The sequence below is a fragment of the Notothenia rossii genome, assembly GCF_949606895.1.
Source record: "Notothenia rossii genome assembly, chromosome: 11".
NCBI classification, from domain to species: domain Eukaryota; kingdom Metazoa; phylum Chordata; class Actinopteri; order Perciformes; family Nototheniidae; genus Notothenia; species Notothenia rossii.
In genome coordinates this window covers 13,137,154-13,159,645 of record NC_136910.1, presented here as the reverse complement: position 1 = coordinate 13,159,645, position 22,492 = coordinate 13,137,154, and the positions used below count along the sequence as shown (strand labels likewise).

Below are 22,492 nucleotides of genomic sequence, written 5' to 3'. Positions count from 1 at the left end.
ATTAATTCAATAATTAGTATCCCGTGGCAATTGAAAAAGACTTGGCTGCTTTGAGATGTATACTGTTAACAAATAATGAGTTTGACTAAAGTGCATCAGAGTATTTTGATTTAGTCTGACACAATCATATACTAAATACTTTACACATATAAACATTAACTTGTAGCCTGAATAGTCCTTCTCGTGTGTGTACCATTTATCCTCTTTTGGCTTAAAAGGTTGCTCTAAAAATGTTGTCACCTTATTCTTTTTTGAGGCAAGTAACATGGATTACAATGTGCAAATACAATTTTCAAACCGTTCCCAATTCATTACTCAGCTGCCAAAACAATGTTAGGAAAATGCTACCTATTTATGTGCAAACAAGATAAAAGGCTAACTGCTGTAGCAACAAATGGAGGCTGTCTATTTAGCCATATCTTCAACTGTTTTTGGTCAAATTGTATTTTAAACGCATTGAACATCCAGATAGACAACAGTTGTGTTGCAATATCTTAAACCAGTGCCTACAGCTAACGTCTGTTTGGGTATCTATAATTTTGCGAAGATAGAGGATGTAACCGTTGAATGGAAAGGTAAATAAGTGTTTGAAAATGTGTCTATAGAGGATGGTGCTTTTTCTTTTTGTTAGTCACCATTGGAATCCATTGTAATGGCATTGAAGCCAAGCTGACTTTAGCCGTTGTCCAAAACAAACAAGTAAATAACAATACATTTAATGAATAGCCTCTTCTGGATTGTTACCCAATGAAGAGATGACACTCTATCCTATTGATATTTGTTTGAAGAGATACTGAACAGATAGTCAGGCAGAACAATGGACGGCTGAGGATATGTCACTCACCTGTCACCTTGGGCCATTCTGTACTTTAACACGCGTATTTCCATAACGCCTCCAGCAGTAGATAAGAGATACGTATAACTCCTATTGGGTTCAATTAGTAACCCCTTGGAGCAAGCATGGCTACAGCAAGCCAAGGAACCTGAGAGATTTGTACTTGAGCACCACAATGAAACCACTCTGACACATCCCTCCATTCAAGTGAGTGTTTGTGTTACTGCTTTAATGTGCAGCAGCAGGTGCCTTTCCCTCCATTTCCCCAATTCAATTTGTTTCCTGCCGTGAAAATCTCAAGGCTTTTCCTTTTAGTTTATGGCTTGTATAGGCCTTAGCGTGAACCAAACTGGGAGGCAGCGCAGATAATCTAATGTTATTGTAAAATTACCTAGTCTTAGAGTGTAATGGTAAACACTTCATCCTGTTTCCTGTGTGATTGTCACTGTTGCCTTAACAGTGGTTTTATGTAATCTCAGACAGGTGGCTACACAGAAAAAACAAATATCTTAATATTGTGTCATCAAGAAAATGTGGTTTCGTGACAATCGACAGTCTGATAATGGGATAAGCAATTCATTTCTTGAAAATACCCTAACAATCAGGTCATTACAAAACAGAGCCAACGTTAAAAATAAGAATGAATTGACTTTTTTGTAATGTTTGTATTTACTTCCCAATTTCTAAGACATAAAAACACAAGAATATTTTAAAAAAATTTACTGAGAGTTTCACAGAGTATACAATATAAAGTTTGAGTGACTTCTGTATGGAAGACAATCCAACACCACAACTCAACTGACTGTGTACAATTAAAGTCCTGAAATTAGAACCACTTATTGTAACTTCTTACACTGGAATTACCATTTAGCAAAATGTCCCTCGCAAGTTTAGATTCTAATTAGACAGATAGGCCAGATATACATGCTCTGTTTTGGTGTCACGTCAGGACTATACTTACAGGAGATAATGATATGGTGCAGGGAGCAATGTTCAGCTGTGCTACCTCAGGGCTTGCCTTGAACTTGGGATCGCGGCTATGAAAACCAGGCAGGCAGAGGAATCCGTCTGTAGTGAGGCATGTTGGTCCACACAGGCCTCAGTATGTCCTAAAGGTTTAAACGTTTTGAGCGGGTCTCTTTGAGCTGATAATGGCAATGGTAAATCAAAGCAACATGTGCCACATAAGGGTAATTTACATCACCTCCTGTGGCATGTGATGTTTCTCTTAATGTTTCCTCACAGTGGGCATCGCGGCACCAGAGGCCACATGTCGTCCACCAACTCATATGGAAATGATAAACTTGCAGTGACTTTATCTTATGGGTGGAACGGGACCTTTGATGCTGCCGAACTTCACTCTTATATAACATTTAGGGTGTCAGGACAAAATGTTGAGTCCTTTGATGAGTTTTACTACTATCATGGTGTTTGAAATGTCTTTTAAGTCATCTATAGATTCTATGGTGTATCTATGAAATCTGGATTTAATACCAATTTCAATCAAATTAGGTAAAAAGACAATTCAGCCATCAGATTAAAGGAAGCTGTGGGTTCGGATCTGGTAGTTCCCTAATATTCTAAAATATAACTTGCATTCAAGTTAATAAGTCAGGCACAATTATTCCATGATGGTCTGTCATTGTGTATTTAAATGCAGACGTTATGTTAAAACATGTTGGTTCTGAATATCAAAGTTTAAAGGATTGTTTACTCTTTGAACAATAATGGTGTTTTCAGCTCTTTCTACAAGTCTCTGATTTTTATCTGAAGGTTGAATTATGATTCTTCTTTCTAGGAATAGTATAGAAGGATACAAACAAACCTCACCTCATAATAGAATGTAATATATGACTTTGTCCTGACTGCATGCTGTGTTTGTGTTCAGGTGGTCAGCCGGGTAGCAGCGCAGCAAGGCTACGACTTGGACCTGGGCTACCGGCTCCTGGCCGTGTGCGCGGCCAACAGGGACAAGTTCACTCCAAAATCAGCAGGTAAGAACAGAGTTTTCTCAACTGCCGTCTCAGGCCATCTGGCCATGCTGGCCTTTTTGAGCCCAAAGTTCCTGCCTGCATTCTTGGCAGAATTTCATAATACCCACCCACCTCCACTACTTTAGGATCCTGACACTCCAGAAAAGCACTGTACTGTTAGACAGCCTTCTAAATGGTCTCATGATCATAGATTATTTCCAGCGCTCTACATTATACCTTTTATTGTTTTATTGCCCTCTTATATCTATAAACTTTGACTTCTTCATGTCCGATCTCACCTCCATACCTGTTCCCATCATAAACTACAGCTCGATTTAGTTTTTTCTCTTGAGTTTTAAGACAAAGTGCATACAGCAGAATACTCAATTTGTCACAGGCGACAGAACAACTTTATCAGTGACCATGAGTTCCTGTTTTCACACAGCACCATCATCTCGGTACAGTGATGGATTATTGGGACAGATGTATACTGCTAAATGTTATCAAGCTGGCGAAAAAAGCATGCTGAAGTACGAAGGGGATGAAGATGTATCGGCTGTCAGCAGCTTGGAAGATAACCGGAATATTTTGTTCTCCTTTACAGTTTTTGATTTGTGGTTTCCACCTGTCTTAGGTTATGAGGAAAGCGAGGTTGTGCAGTTGCCTCAGTGTGTTCGGCCTCTGCGCTGAGCCGCCCTAAGTGGAGTAGGACATGAAAGTCAGAGCCACATATTGTTTGAATTTTCACTTGCATTTGCCTTTTCTGATTTACGGCGTCCATCTTTCACAAGTGGTAATATGAAGCTTAAAATCCTGCAATGCCACTCCTATGTCGGCCTCGAGATGGGAATCATTCTCTGCTTGCAATTAACTTACAATGCCAAATGTTCTAATTCTACTTAATGCTAAATCAAATCTCAGGCCCTACTTTATGGGCTTAGATAAGATTGCCAATTGATTCTCTGTCTGAATAATTTCCTGCTACAGTAGTCATTTGGAAAACCGGCAAGTACTCCAGTCTAGGCAGTATCCCAAAGTGCATTTCATGGACAATTATGTACCTGTATATGCATGAATATTTTTAGAGGCCTGTAAGAACTGAGTCAATGAAAAGACTCTGAGGAGACATTCTCCAGAAGCTCTTTAGAGTGGAGGCCCCGGTCGAGGAGGTTGTTAAGGCGGAGAGAAAGCCCTCTCTGGCAGCCCAGGGAGACGGCTCTTAAACAACACTCCCACCGGGCCCCAGGGGCAGGACCCACTTCGCAGCATCCTGCGGGGCCGTTGCCCAGTGACGGGGGAAGGGAGGGAGTCACATGACGGGGATGGCGGCGGCAGGTCAGCCATCCAACACCAGAGACAGAAGAGTTAGTGTCTGCCGTTCACCAAGAAACAAATCTGAGAGGCTGTAAAAGTGAATCCAGCCTGCCATTCATTGAGTAATAATTAATGTAGCCAAATCTGACAGTTTTTATTGGATGTGATCCAAGTTTTTTTTTTATTCAAATGATCAGCTGTCATCAATACGCTTAGTCTGCCATTTGTTGCATAACAGTCTTTTTTTATTGTTCTGGATATAGCCAGCTTGAAACAGTTCCACCTTATGTTGGTTCTTTATCTCTACTAACAAAGGTACTTGAATAGCGCAAAGTGGAACTTTTATCCAAAGAAAAAAGCTTTAAAAAAGTGAAAAAGGTGCATTTGAAGCCAACTCTTTATTCTCATAACCAAAGGCCTGCCCAGTCATATTGTGCATCTTGTAGTCTGCTCTGAAAATCTATGTCCATAATGGGTGGGGAGGGGGCAAGTTCTCTGGTAATTACAAGAGGGGCTGCCACAGAGGACAGAGGGTCAATGGCTGAGCGCTAATAAGTAAATCAGATTTGGTGTCCCATTTTAACCAGGCCTAACTTGTCTTGGCTCTGACGTGGCGGAGCTATTACATTTCTTATGTCATCGAAATTCCTCTCTTGAAGATGGGAGAACATTGCAGGGGAAATTGGGCTGTAGGGAGGGCAGAGCTGATTTCAGCTGTAGAAAATCAATGCTCACAGTCGACTTACAGCGGAAACAGGTTGTAGCTTTGACAAATAGTTTTGACCAACACTTTAGAGACATGATATCATTAATTTAATTGTAAGAAAAAGCTTAGAAAGGCAAACATAGACTGATAATCCTGATGACAACAGCGGTGTTCTCTCGCCTGAGGAAAACTTCATTATAACCGCTTATTGAAGTGAGCAGTTTAGATGTTGGCTAATCAAACAGTGTGTTTTAATGGAATCTGTAGTCTTTAATAGATTTACTCAGTTGTAGTCCTTTGCCTTTTTGCAGGCGGCTCTCAATGCTCGGGAAGAGCTGGGGGAGGGGCGACTGTCTGCTCGTAGTGACCTCTTTGTGAATGAGATTAGCCTGCTCTATTAATCTGTGATTACTTGGACTGTTTTACCGCAGGGCAAAACCATGCACGTAGAGCCTTGGCGACATCAAAGCACGGAGATCACTTGTTCGGTGTGGATCATCTCATCAAGGCCTCCTCTCTCTCCCTCTCCATCACAGAGTGCATTACAAGCCCTCTAAAGGCATCTCTCTACTGTGTCACACCCCTCCCGCAGGATGGTTCAGTCTGGTTAGAGAGCGCAGACAAGACGCCTAATCACGGTTTTTCCTCCAAGAGGGTCAGAGTGGCACATTCCCAATCGTTTGCGCCTCAGCAAGCTCTTGGAATTCCTCGGCTCTAAAGAGTGAAAGGAGGCACCAACTTATAAGAGAGGGGGGGACCAGTCCATGTTTTTCACTTCATTCTCTGGTGTAACAAACGCCTGGTAAAGCAGCTATTCAGCAGATAATTAGTTGGGCTTTAGCTCTCGCTCTGTCAGCATGGATTGTCTCCACGCTTGTTTTACACATGCAAGGCTGTTTTCAAATTTGATCAAAAGACATTGTGGGTTGTAGTTAACAGTGTCAGCACGATGATAAAAAACACATCTCAGCAACACAGTTTTTATGCTTTGCTTCATCTTTTCTTGTTAGTTGGATTGAGGGGGTATTCACAGTGTGGGACTAGGAGGGGATGTTTTGTATGCAGGCCGTCTTAGATCAACATTAGGCAGTGTGAACAACTGCTTCTTAGATTAGAAATCGAAGAATCTATCTAGGAAAAAAAAACATGACAGCTGGCAAAGTGAAGTCAGTTTTATCTATGTGCAAAATCTCAAGTTTGTCTCCAGAGGGCCTTAAAACATGCAGACATGCCACAGGTGTAGGAGTAGAATTACAGTATGGAGAAACAGAATTACAAGAAAGTACTTTAATAGAAAGTACAAACCAGTTGGTCAAATCAATCAGAATTGTAGACATAAAGATGATTTAAAATTAAGGCTTAAAGGAAAAGTAACATTGTCTGCTGGCTATTAATTAAACTATGGTAATTCTGAAGACAGGAAAGTTGCAAAATATCTCACTTGTTACAAAGAAAGACCTTTAAGATAAATGTGTTTATACTTTAAACTTGAAATGGTTGTATTTTCTTATTCAAATCTATCGTATATTCGCTTTAGTTTGAAGTGCTGATCATACACCGGCCTTCCAGTAAAGTGGTGCTGAAGACTTAGTGGTCAGACGTGTTGTCATTAAGCTGTGGAGAAGTCTCTGATTGTACGCACAATACAGAGGTCAGATACACACACAGGAATGAAGGGCTGTAATTTCTCTTCCCGGAGATTCCCACACCAAAATGTTTTTTTTAAAAACTTTTTGTCCATCTCTCCACCCTGTGTGCTCCAACATATAGTTTGTGGCTGTTCCTAAATAGAGAATAACACAATGTTGGTGGTCGAGTTTGACTGTCAGCAGCTGTTGAGAAATAGACAACCTTTAGTTAATTAGATTTAAATGCATATTTCAGACTATTTTCCAAGTATGGGAGCCTTACTTTAGATGGTGAGGAGGCTGTTGTGGTTTCCTAAGTGGTGTCTGCTATTATTTTTGTCAAAGAACATTGTCATCATTGTAGGTCTGCTTTATCTCCGAGAAAAAGTCCAAAACAAAAGCAGAATTTCTGAATTAGAAAAACGATAGTTATGATGTAATGCTTAATGTTATCTCTTTAACTATCTTAGATTAATATTATGATATGATTTTATTTATTTTCTACCTGTTGAGCTTAAATTGCTCTTCCTAAATTCCTCTTTAACTTTTTTAAAGAAATATATATATACTGTGAGCGATATAGCTAAGTTTGGTGCACCCTTACATTAAACATAACACATTTTAAGCTGTATTCTGCATCACTTTTCACATTTCTCCTAAATCTCATGCAATAATGAAACTTTGGAAACTTAAGTTGTCTCCTTTTAGTAAAAAAAAAACCAGTTACATGGATTGGAAAAAGCTTGGCTGCCCCAGTTTATGAAGACGGACCCGTGTCAGAGTTTACAACGTTAAAGGCTCATTATTTATGATATGAGTTTCACAGAAGCTGTAAATCTCCACTGTGTCCACTTCGGACCATCAGTGTCTTTTACACTATATGATCACTGTATGTGAAGTGTTCCAGCTATGATGGATGTGTTGACTTGCAGTAGGAGTTCAGGGCAGTAAGTCACCTGCCGTGCACTTAGCTGATAGTAAATACCAGGATAGCAAATACGGACAGGAGATAAGAGCTTTAGAGCCCGTACGTCCTCCTCTGTCGTCACCGTTAATATGTCAGCAGCAGGAGGTGATTGGAAACATCTTCTAATTTAAAGTGCAACAAAATCAGATGTTTGCATATCAGAATTAATTAACATAGCAGGTTGCGTCTCTAATTAAATGCACATTTTTGTATATTAGCCGCAGATCGGTTGACATCTGAATGCACTCTCACTGGTGTGTGTGTGTGTGTGTGCGCGAGTATTTTTATTTGCACGTGACAATAGATGCTTGAGACTGCCTCGGGTGTTGTGTCTACCCACAGTTTGCATGTTTTATGTGTGTGTAATTATTTATCCACAAGCTTACTGTGGCTCATGTGTGCTGAAAGACAAATGTTGTCTAATTGGCCCCTCCCTCTCTGATTCCAACCCTGTGCGCATCAGGAAGCCACAATACCCAGCCTCCTCCCCCTCCTCCTCTTTCATCCATGCCCCTTAATTACAATGACTAGTTTGATGGATTAAGTCAACTGTATGCAAAGACCAGGTTTGGTGTCTCAAATCACCGCTCAATGTGCCCACCTAAACAGTTTCTATCACCAATTTTCCGGAGATTGCGCTGCATCTCCCCTCGTAACAAATGTTGCTTTAAATGAATTGATTGAGGCTTCTTTTACTCGTTGCTCTGGACGAGGGCCAAGATACAGGCTGTCTAGCACATTAGGCACCACCCCCCTTTGCAGGTTTGAAATGTGAGCTGCCTGCATTTTTTTCCCTCTCCTCTCCTCTCCTCCCTCCTCCCCTGCCCTCCCCTCCCCCTCCCCTCCCTCTCTCCCTTCTGGCGAAGTGGCTGTGGCTGCTTCTGTGTGATGTGTGTATTGGGAGAGCAAGCAATGGATCACTAGACAGAAAAAGAAGATACATCAATAACTGCTGCATACATCCGAGGTGAGGAGATAAGCATTTGGTTCTCTCTCTCACTATCTGCCCCCCCCCCCCCTTTCTCTCCCCCTGTGTCTCCCCCCTCACCCCCACCCCCCTCTCTGTCTTTAACCCTTCACTGCTGCAGAAGCCGGCTCCTAATTTTTGCTAGATTATTTGTGACGATAAGTACCTTTCTTCTTCTCTGACCACACTGGGTGTCCTCCTCTGCTCCTCGTTGCTGTATGAAGTTTCCCTTTTCTTTTCTTTTTTACAGCTTATCCCTATTTTCTCTCTCATTGTCTCTGGGGTATTTGTTGCTTGAGTGCAAAGAAACCGGTGGCAAGTACAGCAGGAGCCCATTAGCAATGACTCCATCTGTGATTGGTTTTGCCTGCGAAACGGAGAGAGAGCAGCCATGAATAATTGATGTGTATTGTGCAGTCAGTCACTGGACACGCAGGGAGAGAGGAGAGGAAAACAGAGAGGAGCTGCTGCCCTGAGACACTGAGGGAAACGTGGGGGAGAAGGGAGGGAGGGGGGGAGGAGGAGAGGAAGAATGTTAGAGAGGAAGGTGGGAGGGATAGAGAGACACAGAGAAAGAGCTTTAAAATAGCTGCTGGCTTCAGTAGTGCAGAGATTAAGGCTGCCCTGTATCGCCTTTGTTCTGCTGTTGCAGATCTGTGCTCAGAAGTGTTTGGAGACACACGAGTTCCCCTTTTTCTCTGTGCAGCGAAGAGTGAGCAATAAGCAGGGACATTGCTGGAGTTAGTCTGGTTGAAATGCGGGTGGCATTTTAGACATGGAGGGGAGGGCGGAGGGGGAGTTTTCGCCGCTGTGAATAGGACAGAGCTGCGAGCTGTCAAAAGGAGGAGACAACAGTTAAAGAGGGTTGTGTTTGCAGGGGGTGTTTTCACTGACAAGAGGGAAAGGTGGATCTGCTACTGCTGCTAAGGGTAACTTCACCCCTGGGGGAGGCAGATAGAGGGCTGAGTCCTGCTTTGGTGGGTGCTGCAGGGCACCCTGCCACATCTTAAACTAACGGAATGGGGTCTGACAGTATGACGAGTGCCTCGCAGCGCCCGCGTGATAGAGTTGCAACAGCTGACTGCTGCATTTGACCCACTTACAGCTCACACAGGAGGGGTCAAAATGGCCTTGATTATCTCTCTGAGTCGCGCTGACCTACTTGAGGCGGCGTTTTTCCACGAGACTCTTGGCAGTTTATCACACCCACTCCCCTCTGTGCCACACAGCACAAGCAGCCCGACTCAATGCAGAGAAACACACTGATTTTCTCCCTATGTAGTCATTCACTGGTTTCAGATCAGTGTTTGGATTGTGTGTGGTGCACTGAGTTTTTGAAAAGGAGCAACAGGTTTTAGCTTTCAGACATTAGACTGCATTGAAATGCTAATGCACCCGTATGTGTATCTTTCAATCAAATAAATACTTCTATCTGTCTTTGAGCATCAGCTACCTCCGGCTGTATGCTTGAAAGATGGTTTTGAAAGGTTTGTATATTGCCCTTTTATTCACAGCAGTTACAATGGACTTACATGATGAAGTGGTATCAAAACAAGGTTAACACTTGTCTGCACATAGCTGCGTAAACTACTTCTGTGTCACTCTTTTGCCTCGTAGCTCCACATATCTGTCAGAAGTATCATTTTGTGTGATTTATTAGTGAAGTGCTTTGTTATAGTCTTTACTGAACAAACATACATTGCTGTCTCTAAAGGAGCAACCAGAGTTGGGTGTAACAATATTACTTTTGTCGGTAACTGAGTAGTGTAACGCGCTACTTTTATAATTCAGTAATCACACTACAGTTACTAACATTGCCCCGACACGCGTTACTTCGTTACTTACTAAAATCAGTCATAATCACACTGACAGACAAGAGGGGTTCCCGCCGCAGGTTTATATGTACGTAATCTGCGCGATTTGCGCGTCCACATCTCCACGTGCAGTGCTGCATTAACATGGCTGAGTCAGCGATAACTTTCGAGGGGTGGAGGTATTGCCCATTATTTTGAGTAAGGTGCAAACTGTGTCCAGGCCAGAAGCTGTTATCCACTGCTGTAAACACCACGTCAAACCTCAACAAACACCTGCAAAGAACACATGCTAAGGTGAAGCTAACGCACACGCTATTTGTTGTTTATTTATATCACGTAGTCTGTTCTTCTTCGCTGTCTTCCGGTTGTTGCCTGTTTTGAATGACAAATACACACTATACCGACGCCTGCTGGTAAGAAGAGTTATTGCCACTCATGCATGCGCAGTTCGTACGTGCTCGGCGAGTAAAGTAACGAGTAAAGGAACGAGTTACTTTATGTAAATAGTAACGAAGTAGTGTAATACATTACTTTTTTTTTTTAAAGTTATATGTTATATATTACATTTTTGTTAGTAACGAACCCATCTCTGGGAGCAACCTACTAGATTTTGCGCGGAGTCTTCCTATAAAGAGAGAAAGTCAGCTGGGTCTCGTTTTTTTTCTTCTCTTTTTGGCTTCACTTGACAATTCTTCTGGCATGGTGTTTTTGTTATTGTTCCCTCTATCTTATCCACTAAGAAGGGTTTTGTTTAACTGCACAGTAAAGTCCTGGTTTAGGCAATTATTCAATTATGTTTTACCCTTAATATGTGTGAGTAGGATGGCTGCCAACATGCTAAGACAGGAGTGGTTTGTCAACAGGCGGTGTTCTTAAAGAGATGTCTGGCTAGCTGTACAGCACATTTCAAACTATTCATTACTGTTGTTTTGTCAGCTTTGATGAATCTCTTCTTTGTATTGGAGATGTTATTTTATCTACTAAGTTGAGGAATTGCAGTGACCTCTTTCTTTGGTTTGATGATATTAATCTGAGCCGTTGATAACTTTTCGCGTATTTGAAGATCATGTCGAGTTTTTTTTTTTTTTTTACGTGTCCTTTTTTTTACAGAACTTCCAGCTATGAGACATTTTCACAGGATGCAGTCTGTTCAAACTTCTACTACATAATATATTGTGTTCACCGCTCCAATCAAAATCAAAATAGTTTTTTGATCACATTTGAAAATAAATCTTAGAATACGAAGTTGACAAGGCAAGCAATACAACCTGCCAACCCGTAAAATAGATCATGAATAATGATATTTTTTCATCTCAACAAACTCTAGATAGTGAACAATTACAGTGTACTTAATTGGAATATACTTGTCATTCAATATTTGACACAAAAATCTGACTACGCGTTATGTGATCTCTGAAAATCACAACCAGAGTTTTAAACTTGCATTGAAATACCAATGTGTAAGCGTAGGTGGATTTTCCTGCTCACATCAAAGGGGAACACAAGCGCATCCGCCTACTTGTTATTCTCTCTGTAAGTCCTTTAAAGAACAAACAACAGCATCCAGAGGCAGACTTCAGTGGGTGAGCTGTTATTTGATCTTAATTTATGATCAATCGCATAGGTGCAAAGTAATCATCAGTCGGTGTGGATCAAGTATCAGTGGAAATACTTAACTTGATCTCTATCTACAGCAGTGAGTTAGCTTCTGCAGAAAGGGAGTAAAGTCTTTCACACAATCCTTTAAGTGTGGTTAAGAAAGCAGTGAAAATATGCTTTCAGAGGTCAGATAAGAGAGATCTTTAACTGGAGAGGAACCAGAAAATAATGCTGAGACAGTAATAAGAGATTACAAATAACGCTATTGGACGATGCTAAAGCTTCCCATTAAAGAGGCATTAAGTAATCTATGACCTTTATCAACCTTTATAGCTGTAGAGCAGAGATTTCAGTAATACTTCTTACACATGGGGCACAATCCACATCTACACACATCATTGTCTATCATAAAATGTTGATGGATGTTAACCGCTTGGATAAAAAGCTATAGATTCAATCAATAGTAACTGAGAAGAGTAAGCTCATTATTTAGCAAATATCCTATGGTGATTATATGTATCACCAAGGAGAACAATAAACTATCTAGAATGGCACATGGAGAAAACAGACCTCCATCAAGGCCAAGGGTGCATTCACATGCTCCTGGGATATTCCAAATTCTCATGTTGGGAAGTTGTTCTTCAGACTTTGGTGTGTTCATGGGCTTCAAGTCTGTTGGAACAATAAAGAAGACGCGTTTAACGAGTTGTTGTTTCAACTTGAGGGGACATTCCTTTGAGTTTAACCAGTTTGGAACTCATTTTCTCAAATTATTTTGACACCAAGTGGATGCAGCACAAGTGCCCTATGATTCAACATTAGTTAAAGTGATACATCATCATTTTGAATCTGCCTGTGATGGGTTCTTACTGATAATACTACACCCTTCTACTAAGTCTCATTCAAATCAGATTGGTAGTATTTCCATAATCCTGCTGAAAGACAAATAAACTAACCAAGCCCAAAATATAACATCATTTTTGTTGTGTTTGTAGCAGGAATGTCATGTCACTTAATATTATCGTAATATTGTACCACAACAAAGTATTATCTATTCAAAGTGTTTTTGCAATTCCGTCATATTCTCATTTGAAGTATAGTATTTTCAATCATTCTCTCCTTTTCCTATAGGTCTTTAGACAGTGTGTGAAGTTATGACCTGATATATCTCTCTCATAGGTTGTGTCTGGATAAGGGAGCGTCTAATTATCAAATGTTTGTCATTAAGTGAATATCGTAGACATGTTTGTAAAGTACAGTAAAATGTAAAATTTGAACCCTACAGAAACCAGCTGCTGCAGGAGGTGTCAGTCTGACTCAGGTACTTGCTGTGTGTCGCACAGGAAACTCATTGGCTGAATCCAAACTACCATTCTCATCACAGTCCTTACAGTATGTCCTCACACAGCGCGTGTCGACATACTGTACATGGAATGACATCAGATGTGCTTTTTTTTGGTTGGTCATTTAGAAAAAGCTCCATGGCTGCTGTTGTGTTGTCTGTCGGAGTTTTCCAGTATGAAGCATGTCACACATGTAGTTTTATCATCTTGCCTGCGTCACAGTTCACACTTTCGTTTTGTTCGCAGCTGTTCATCGAAGCCTTTTACAATATACTTTTATGCTTTTTTCTTCTTGGTGATTTTTATGTTAATTTATCCCCCCCACCTACACACTTCTGAGACATAGTATTAATAGCAGTCGTGAACATATCTTATACCAGAGTTAGAATAAAGTGATGAAACGTTAATGATAGCTTTAAGGAAACTAGGAAAACTAGCACAAATGATAATATAACAAATAAGAGATCATATAGAAGAAATAAAGTTTCAGTCCTGGGCACATATAGAAGGGCACAATTAAATGATACACGATATGTGTAATTAATATATATTTGAATATTATTTGTATACAAAATAACAGAAGATTAACTGAGAATAATAACGTATACAATAAAATATCATTTTAAAAAAGCATTACAAAAAAAAACATCTACGGTATGAAATGCATTATCTGCTGCTATAAAATAGATTCTAAGATGAATTAAACATTATTAGAAATGCAGGAATTCAGTTCAAAGTAATGAGATGAATACGCCAAAACAGAAGAAAAAAAATGTTATTCTCTTAATTTTGTCATTAAAACATATGTGTAAGAAACAATTAGCATAAGATCAATCTCAGTTTGCCTAAAATGGATATAGTTGTATTGTTTTTGTTTGGCCTGAGTGTTTATCACACTAAGGCTTTTTATCCAAATGCTGCGCTGTTGCACATATGGACGCCTCTAATGAGGCTTGAGGGGTGCCGGGCCCCGACCCAGGCTCCTCCAGTGTCTGCTCCTACTGTACTTCTGAGGGGAGGCTTTGACCCCAGGCCCACTGAGAAAAGGTCGCAGGTGAATCAGCCACAAGCGTATGCCGGCGTGACACTGCCGGCCCTGCCCAGCACCCTGAGGTGGGCACTAGTCCGGGCACATCTGCTCCGTGCCTAATTAGTATCATTGTAGACGAGGGCTTAAGGCTGGGCCTTGGTTAATAGCAGCCTGTTGCTCTGGGAAACAGTCTGGCTCCTGTAAGCAGCTTCTTTGCCGGTCTGCTCGTTTGATAATCTGGTGCACGGCTAAAAACACACTCTGTGCTGGTGTCTGGACCCTCAGTGTGGTCAAGTGACAGGGTTGTCACTTTTACTAGTCAATAAAGAGGCCTTTCCCTGGCACTAGGCACTAATTTTACATGCTTGAGCTCCTTAATAAATATATGCATGCATTATATTTTAAGATATTATTTTCATTTATTTCCACCCATTTCTGTACTTTAGGAGTACCAGTTTGTAAAATCTTGAAACTTCAGTTGAGTAATTAACAGTGAATCATATGAACCACATGAAGTGTAGTTTTATAGACCTTGTAAAAACTTCTTGAAAAGCTATATAAAACAAGAACAACAACATTAGTAACATTTTGAAAATAGACAAAAGAACAAAACATCACATCTGCTGTAAGTAAGTTGATCACTGCGTGGTAATGAAGTCCCCATTTTTCAATTAAAAGTGCATTTCCATTCCAGATATTTATTTGATTGTTATGTTTTTCACAACTTAAGTTAAATAAATTAGGGAAATGGTAGGAAAGAAAATGTCAACACAATGGCATGCTTTACTAAAAGTTAGCGTTTAAGTATACTGCATAAGTTAAAGTGCTAAAACATACATAATCACTGCTGTTGTTCTTTGAGGAAACTTGACCTCAGACACTTTAACACATTGTTGGCAACTTGGCAGGCCTTGGGTCCTGAATTAAGACATCAAGATGTAGGTTTGGATGGAGTTGTGCTCCCAATCAGCTTAGGGTGGCATGGCGCGACATACAATAACGGATTGAATGTTGGTCGAGGGAGATGTTTGGCTTAAATGCACAAGGACTTAATTCTAACCAGGGGGTAAAACTCTATGGATTTCCACCTCCGTGCTTCAGAGGGACCATGAATAGCATGCCCTGTTTTCGTTGAAGAGATTTGTTGCATGTGCCAAGAGAGATTATCTTTTAAAACATTGGCCTGCTTTGGCGAAGTTTGGTTCCGGAATAGCCATGACCAAAATATGTCAGTCAGAGTAATGAGATCTGCATACATTCTGTGTATGGTGGCGTGTATTGCATCATGTTGGTATTCAGTTCATTCTAAAGATATACAGTATACCGATTTTGATCTTTAACATGTGGAACACGGGTTTAATTCAAATGTGTTTGACCATTTTTGAAGGTTAAAAAAAAGGAATCCTGCATTTTTATATGTATATAGATAGAAATGAGCATCAAAAAGTGGTAAGCTGGATATATAAATACAAAAGTCCTTACAAAAACAGAAGTGAGAAGTTAAGAGAAACTAAGAGACATCTTTTCTATCATCTCAGGAATGCAGTCTTAAGACGTATTTAATGTTGCACCAAGTAACACATTAGGTCATAAATCAGCAACCCAGAATCTGCAGAATTACATTTTTCTTCACGTTGCCTCTACATGGTCACATATGCTTGTGGCCTCACTAAAACCTTTTTGGCATAAGTCCAAGTGTGCCGTCCCCGTCCCCCCGTCCCCCAGTTCTCCTTGCCGGATGGACATGGCACGACATTGCGGACATGTGGCCAGCAGGAGGCTGTATTTAAGCCGGGGCAGCTCTGAAATGGGCCATAAAACCTAGCCAGCATGTCTGGCTCCCCATGAGGCAGCGGGCCTAAGTACTCATTGACAAGACTCCAACATCCCTGACTTCCCAGAGAGAGAGCGGCAGAGGAAATAATACAAGGAGAAAAAAAGCATCAGACAAAGATGAGGTGCAGACAGGAGGCGGGTGTCTGGCCTATATAGACAGACTGTTTTATAACTGTTAGCACTAATGCTTTCAATCCACAACATGTAGCTGCTTCTCATACTTTCCCACTGCTACACACTCACTGCCATTGTAATCTTTTTTTATTTGTTTTTCAGCTCATTTTCACTTAATGAGATAGCTCCTTGACTGCGTATTTAAAGGACCTCAGGGAATATGCCACATTTTGAAACCACATGGCAGCCATGACATTTACATGTTCCCGCTTCACACATCCTTCCCACTTCATCGGCTTTCTGAAAACATCACTCACCCTGAATTATGTCACGAAATGCCTCAAACAACTTCAAGATCTTAGTAACTGAGCTAATGAAGTCAGTTTACAGACTCGTTTTTACGACAGCCAGTTCACACTCGCTTCCGTGCTGCAGCGTAGCAGAGTTGAGAGGGTGACCAGAGAGGCAAAATGTGTACCATGTGTTCAAGGCGGTGTATTTATCGCACAATAGAAGAACAAGTAACAGTTCTGGTCTGTCAGGGGATGACAGGGTATAACCTGTTCTACCAGCCCCTCAAAAGACTGCATGATGAACGAGTCGCTTCCATTTCATTATCAAATTGGCAATGATGAATAATTGGTGGCATCTGTGAGAAGACAAAAGAGAGTTTCGATTGCTGCCAGGCGGGCATCCATGGCTCTGTGGCGACTGTGGCGGATGGCGAGAGGGAGATGATTTACGATTCAGCCGGTATTTTACACAGGACAAATTGGCAACGGCTGTAAGTCACAGCAACCCGTTTCCATGAGGTTTTCCATACATTTTTAGGTAAATCCCAGATTCCAGGAAGCCTACACAAGCGAGAAATTATTTGGCTTAAACTAAACATGGCTGTTTTGCATGGCCTCTTAGGTGCTTTTCAGTAACCAGGGATACTAGGGCTCCCTAGACTCTCTCTTATTTTAATTGACTTTGGCCTGCAGGAGGCTTGTGTCCATTCAAACCGTTCTGGGGAGAGAGAGAGAGAGAGAGAGAGGAGGGAGGGAGGAACAGAATGTGAATAGAGCTCCCTCAGAAACTAAAGAGTGCAGCCCACTAGAGCCGTTCTTGTTAGTTTGCTCATGGTCTTTGTTCTTCTCCCAGCCCTTCTGGCTAAATGTCTTTAAACAAGCCGTTTGGGGGCTGTTATTCTCTCCGACAGGTTTATTGCAAAAATTGGATTGCGATGTTATAGTTAGTTTGGGAATAAGTAAGGAAGTGCTGCTGATAATGTGAGAGTGATGTGATGACTGGATGTATGCTGTATGTCTGTGTGGATGTGAGTGTCCGAGCCATGTGGGACGATGCCAGGTGGGAGTGCAGGGTGGACAAGGGAGCAGGTGTCTATTAGATACAGACCAGAGAGGGAGGGAGGGGAGGGAGGGGTGAGGATCATAAGAGCTCTTGGCATCTGCCTTACCTGCTGCCTCCACTACGGTCCCCCTGCCAGTAAAGGGAGGGAAAGAGGGAGGGGGAAAAGTATTGGAAAATGTTCTGGAGAAGGCAGCAAGTGAAGGAGTAACCTTTTAATGGCGAAATATCATGTTGTGTTTCTAGGGTTATCCTCTCCCACAGGTAGCTGTTGCAGCACAAAATTACATTTATTTTATTCAAGCATCCACATTAACAATATAAATGTGAATGGAATTGTACATGTTTTCATAGCACATATAAAAATGTATTTATATTTTAGGTAGAGGGGTAATGGGAATTTTACCGTAGATACCTGGAGAATACCTTTGGGTTTATTGTGGTGATACACTGCTACAATAAACAGATTTATTGTTAATTAGCCTATAGTCGCAGGTTATTTGTGATACGACATTGGGATAAACTCTCTTGACTGAAAATACTTGTTTTACGACTTTTAAACATGTATTCACACAAAGCTTGAAAAGACAGCTCAAACTGACCAGTCACAGTTCTTCCATTTCCTATGTGGCATATAGCTACCATAGCCCCAATGTATAGTTACATTCTTTGAGATGGTCTAGCATGAACAGTCTAGATAATGAGCCTTTGCATGTATCTCTATTAAAGATTGCTCATCAAACGTAAAGTACAAATTATTTTATTTCCGGAAAGAGCTTTTCTTTCCTTCAGCAGCACAAGTGAAATATTTCTCATAGACACAGATATCTCAAAACGCTAGCAAAACACAACAACTAATCGCCAAAGGCACCATGTCATTTGGGTGAAGTGACCCTTTAATCCAGAGGCCCTTTTCTTTTGCTAGAGCAGAAAGAGGCAAAATGGAGGCATTTAATCAGCACAGTTTATCTCTGTTCCTGCTGTCTGAATTTGTGGGGAAAGTTGGGGTGGGGGAGAATTATCATTGGAAAGAGCATTGAACAACTGTCAGGGATGCAGTCCATGTCGTTTGTCATGTCTCCCCGGGGCTTTATGACGGAGAGTGAAGCGAGCTGGAAGCTGCGGGCCCTGCCACTGAACCACCCATCTCTTCCCAGCAGATGCATTTACCGCCCTTCAATGTGGCTGACCATCAGGCCGCACAGCTGAGCACCAGAATATCAATACGGCTCAGACTCAGCCGGGCTCCTGGGACTATACACAAGGCAAACAGGATAGGCTTCTCTCCTTATGGAAGACAGAGACCCATAGTCACCAGGGAGAGCAATGTAAACAGAGCTAAAAGATGCTCTGTAGCACCAAATGGCACTTTGATTCAACAGTCGTGGTGATTTGGAAGCGCTACACCTGAAACTATTGTATCCATTTTTTGCTCTTGTGGCACAGATGAGTCTATTAAAGGGTCGTCTGAGCGAGGAAGGAAGAAAAACAGTAATCCTTTTGTGTTCGTCATCCGCTCTGTCCTGAGAGATGCTTAGGTGAAGGAGGGAGAGACCGTGAGGAGTAAGGTGTTCCTCCTCCTGTCATATGAAACCTGAAGTTTATCCTCTGAGTCAATGATAGAGTGCCTCTCCTTTAAACGGGTTGGTGCTCAGCAGAGGTGATAATTTAGTGTGGTGATAAGCCCTTTATCTAATGGTGGGGTAAAGTAATTCCTTTTTAAGTGGCAGCACTGGTGTTTTTCTTTCTCTCTGCTGTTTTTCCTCTACTTCTCTTGGGTATGTTTTGTAATTTTGCTGCTTGTCTGTGGCTGTTGATATCGGCCTCGGTGTGAAACGACGGCCTCTCATTGCCACAGTTAGGGGATAAATTGTGGAGACATGTTTGTCAACATAGAAGAAGTGCAAGTTACCCCTTGTTGGAGGAGAATAATGGGACCTAATTGAGCTGTAACATGCTGGCTGATCGCCAGGCCCTTGAATTGAAAACTCAATCCATCAGAAAGGGGTCCGGGGAGAGGGAGGGTGCTGTTGAAACACTGGAGGACGTTCTAACATAGATGTGAAACTCGTAAACCTATTAGCCGCACTTGGCCGCGGCTCCATTTAATTAAAGCTAACCTACAAATCTGTGCATCTACCTGCCAGTGTGATGTTTTTCAGGAGAACAGCACCTGAGAGGCCTTTCCTGTCGACCAAAGCGCAGCCGATGTAAAGTCAGATCAATCCTCAGGAGGAGCAACACAGCCTGTCTCCTGGCACCTGCCTTGCCAAGAACAGGAGGCAGGGAGGAGGAGGAGGAGGGGGGAGGGGGGGGGGAGAGAAAAAGAGAGGGAGCATGGGTGGGAAGGAGGAAAAACCCAGCTGCCTCTGTGCCTGAGCCCCGTGCTGCTTTTAAAGGAGTGGGAGGTAGGGGAGGGAGAGGAGAGGGAGAGGCAGAGAGACTGCTGGCACCATCTGTACATGTCTTTTGTATTCCAGCCCTCATCTTTACACAGAGCGAGGCTGGTGTGCTCAGTGTTCAAATGAAAGGAGAGGACGTGCCTTTTGGGGTGCGATGCTCTGAGAGGAGAGAGAGTGTGTGTGTGTGTGTGTGTGTGTGTGTGTGTGTGTGTGTGTGTGTGTGTGTGTGTGTGTGTGTGTGTGTGTGTGTGTGTGTGTGTGTGTGTGTGTGTGTGTGTGTGTGTGTGTGTGTGTGTGTGTGTGTGTGTGTGTGTGTGTGTGTGTGTGTGTGTGTGTGTGTGTGTGTGTGTGGAAATTCAATTTTGTCCTTCGGAAATTCGGCGCCACTCAGAGGACGTCTCATGTCCTATTTATTCTTACCTCTATGCTGTAAGCCAGTGTGGTGTCTCTCCTTAGGTGGGTGTCGGTAGGCTCTGTTTGCAAGCACTCATGTGTGGTCAAATCTCTGGGTTGCCATGTTTGTGATGGGAGTCGGAAGCTTTTGTTTGTTCCTTCCTCCCATCAGCCCCATTAGCCTGATGCTTCCTCTCTCACTGACTCACTCAAGCTTTTTTTGTATCCCTCTTCCTCTCTGTCACTGTCTCTCTCCCCCCTCTTTGTAATATGTGCTGCGGCGGCCCGTCATGCCCGTTGCATGTGGTAGCAGGGTGGATCTGCCTGCGAGGACTGTCTGCTGTCATATTGACGTGGCTTTTGCGCGAACCACAGCTAAAATCACCACGTTCTCTGTATCCCCCCCCCCCACACCTCCCTCCCCTCGCTCGTCGCTCCTTAGTCTCTGTAGAAGTGCTGTGAATCATAAGAGGAGGTGGTTGCCCTGCTCTTTGATTGAATCCACATTCCCTTTTTCCTCTGACGCCACAGAGAGAAGCTAGAAGGAGGCAAGGAGAGGGAGAGAAAAAGCGAAAGTGAGTCTTTTGTAGTTGGCACAGTACAAAACATGCACTGCAGATGAAAAGCATATGATTCGATCAAACACACTCTGTGGTGGCTACCTAACCGAGTGGTAGGTAGGAAGGAGGAAAGGAGGAGAGGGAGAGGAGGGAATGGCTGGAGTCCATTTGCGGGCCCAGAGTGAACCCTAGTGGCCAGGAGATGCAGTGACATGCTGGATTTAAAGCTAATCTTTAGTATTGCAGCATAAAGAAGCCCAAACATGACATTATCTATCATTATTTGTATCAACTGCTGTAGAGCTTATTTGCATGTTGAAATGTTACACGGTGAGCTGCTCCTCAACTGGCAACATTGCATCTCTCACTTTACTTATTTTACTTATTAAAGAAAAATGTTTCATGTCGATTTCTAGTCAATTACAGTGAACTAAATCACCACTAGTTGGGTGGTGCACTACACAAACTAAAATGTGGCGGACTGTAAACGGGCAGCTAATGTGTACCTTGCTGTTAGCATCAACATTGATAACTAATACATTTAACTTCTAAAACATAAACCTGTCAAAAATAATCAAATAATGAGTTCATCTAAATAAACTAACAAATTAAAATAACATTGTTTAATCAGTAGATTATTTAAAAAAAGGGCCTACATTTTTGTCTTTGTTTGAAATGTTTTTGGTATATATTATTTTAGTGTGCACTGAACATGTTTCTGTTTTTTTGTTCTGTTATTTTGCGCAGACAGCCCTCCCCAATTTGTCAGTGTATTTCTGCTCAAAGATACACACCATTTTGTCAGTCAGGCTTGTTTTCAGAAGCTTCTGTTCTTAAGTTGTTGTTTTGTCTGCCCTCGTTTCCTCACATAATCACTTCTTGCAGGTTTTTGCAGCGCTTGCAGTAGAGGGCTGTTACCTCTGCAGTTATTTCTCACAGGATTTCACTAATGCACTCTTCCTCTGCTCTCCTTCCAGCTCTTCTGTCCTCGTGGTGTGAGGAACTTGGACGCCTCCTCCTCCTCCGTCACCAGAAGAGCAGGCAGAACGAGCCTCCGGGAAAAGTGCCCATGCAGCCCCCCATGAGCTCCATGAAGCCCGGCCTCTCACACGGGTCAGTGTTCACACTGCTGCGCTTTTTGGCTTGAGTGTGAGGTGTGTTTATATGTATGTGTTAGCTGTGTGAACAGACAGACCAGGCCCTTGGGGAAAGCCCTTCCTCTCCACATGAAGCCGGTGTTCCTCATGGATCAGTGGAGAGACAAACTGCCAGACTATCTGCTTGTCGCACAGTCAATTGGGAATAAATACATCACAACCTCGAAAACATTTAGTTAATAATTACAACACAATGTATTTGCACTGCAAGAGGAAGAACATGGTTTTATTTTATAATCCTAACAATCCTTTTTGTTCCCTGTGCCTGTACTTTTGTACACGGCTAATATTTGTGCAGTGACGCAAGGCACATTTTGTTCAGCTTACATGATGTTTGTTTATCCATCCTCAGCAGAGATGGGTCTTTCCCCTACGACTCAGTTCCCTGGCAACAGAACACCAATCAGCCTCCAGGTTCGTTATCGGTGGTTACCACCGTCTGGGGCGTGACCAACACGTCGCAAAGCCAGGTGAGATCCCTTAAATGTCCAACAAAGGATG

At 42.1% G+C, this 22,492-nt stretch overlaps 1 protein-coding gene across 8 annotated transcripts in view; it reads left to right on the top strand.

Annotated features, from left to right (window-relative positions):
• Positions 1-22,492, top strand: part of LOC307024939 (zinc finger MIZ domain-containing protein 1-like) — a 105,731-nt gene that overhangs the window by 72,155 nt on the left and 11,084 nt on the right. The window contains exons 5-8 of one of the 8 annotated variants that reach the window (XM_079659448.1): positions 2,724-2,829; positions 13,089-13,124; positions 21,812-21,947; positions 22,344-22,461. In XM_079659448.1, coding sequence (XP_079515574.1) covers positions 2,724-2,829; positions 13,089-13,124; positions 21,812-21,947; positions 22,344-22,461 — 396 coding nt within the window. Of the gene's footprint in view, positions 1-2,723; positions 2,830-8,302; positions 8,391-10,420; positions 10,499-13,088; positions 13,125-20,805; positions 20,850-21,811; positions 21,948-22,343; positions 22,462-22,492 lie in introns of those variants that run through there. The other 7 variants (XM_079659449.1, XM_079659455.1, XM_079659452.1 and 4 more) reach the window with 7 other exon arrangements.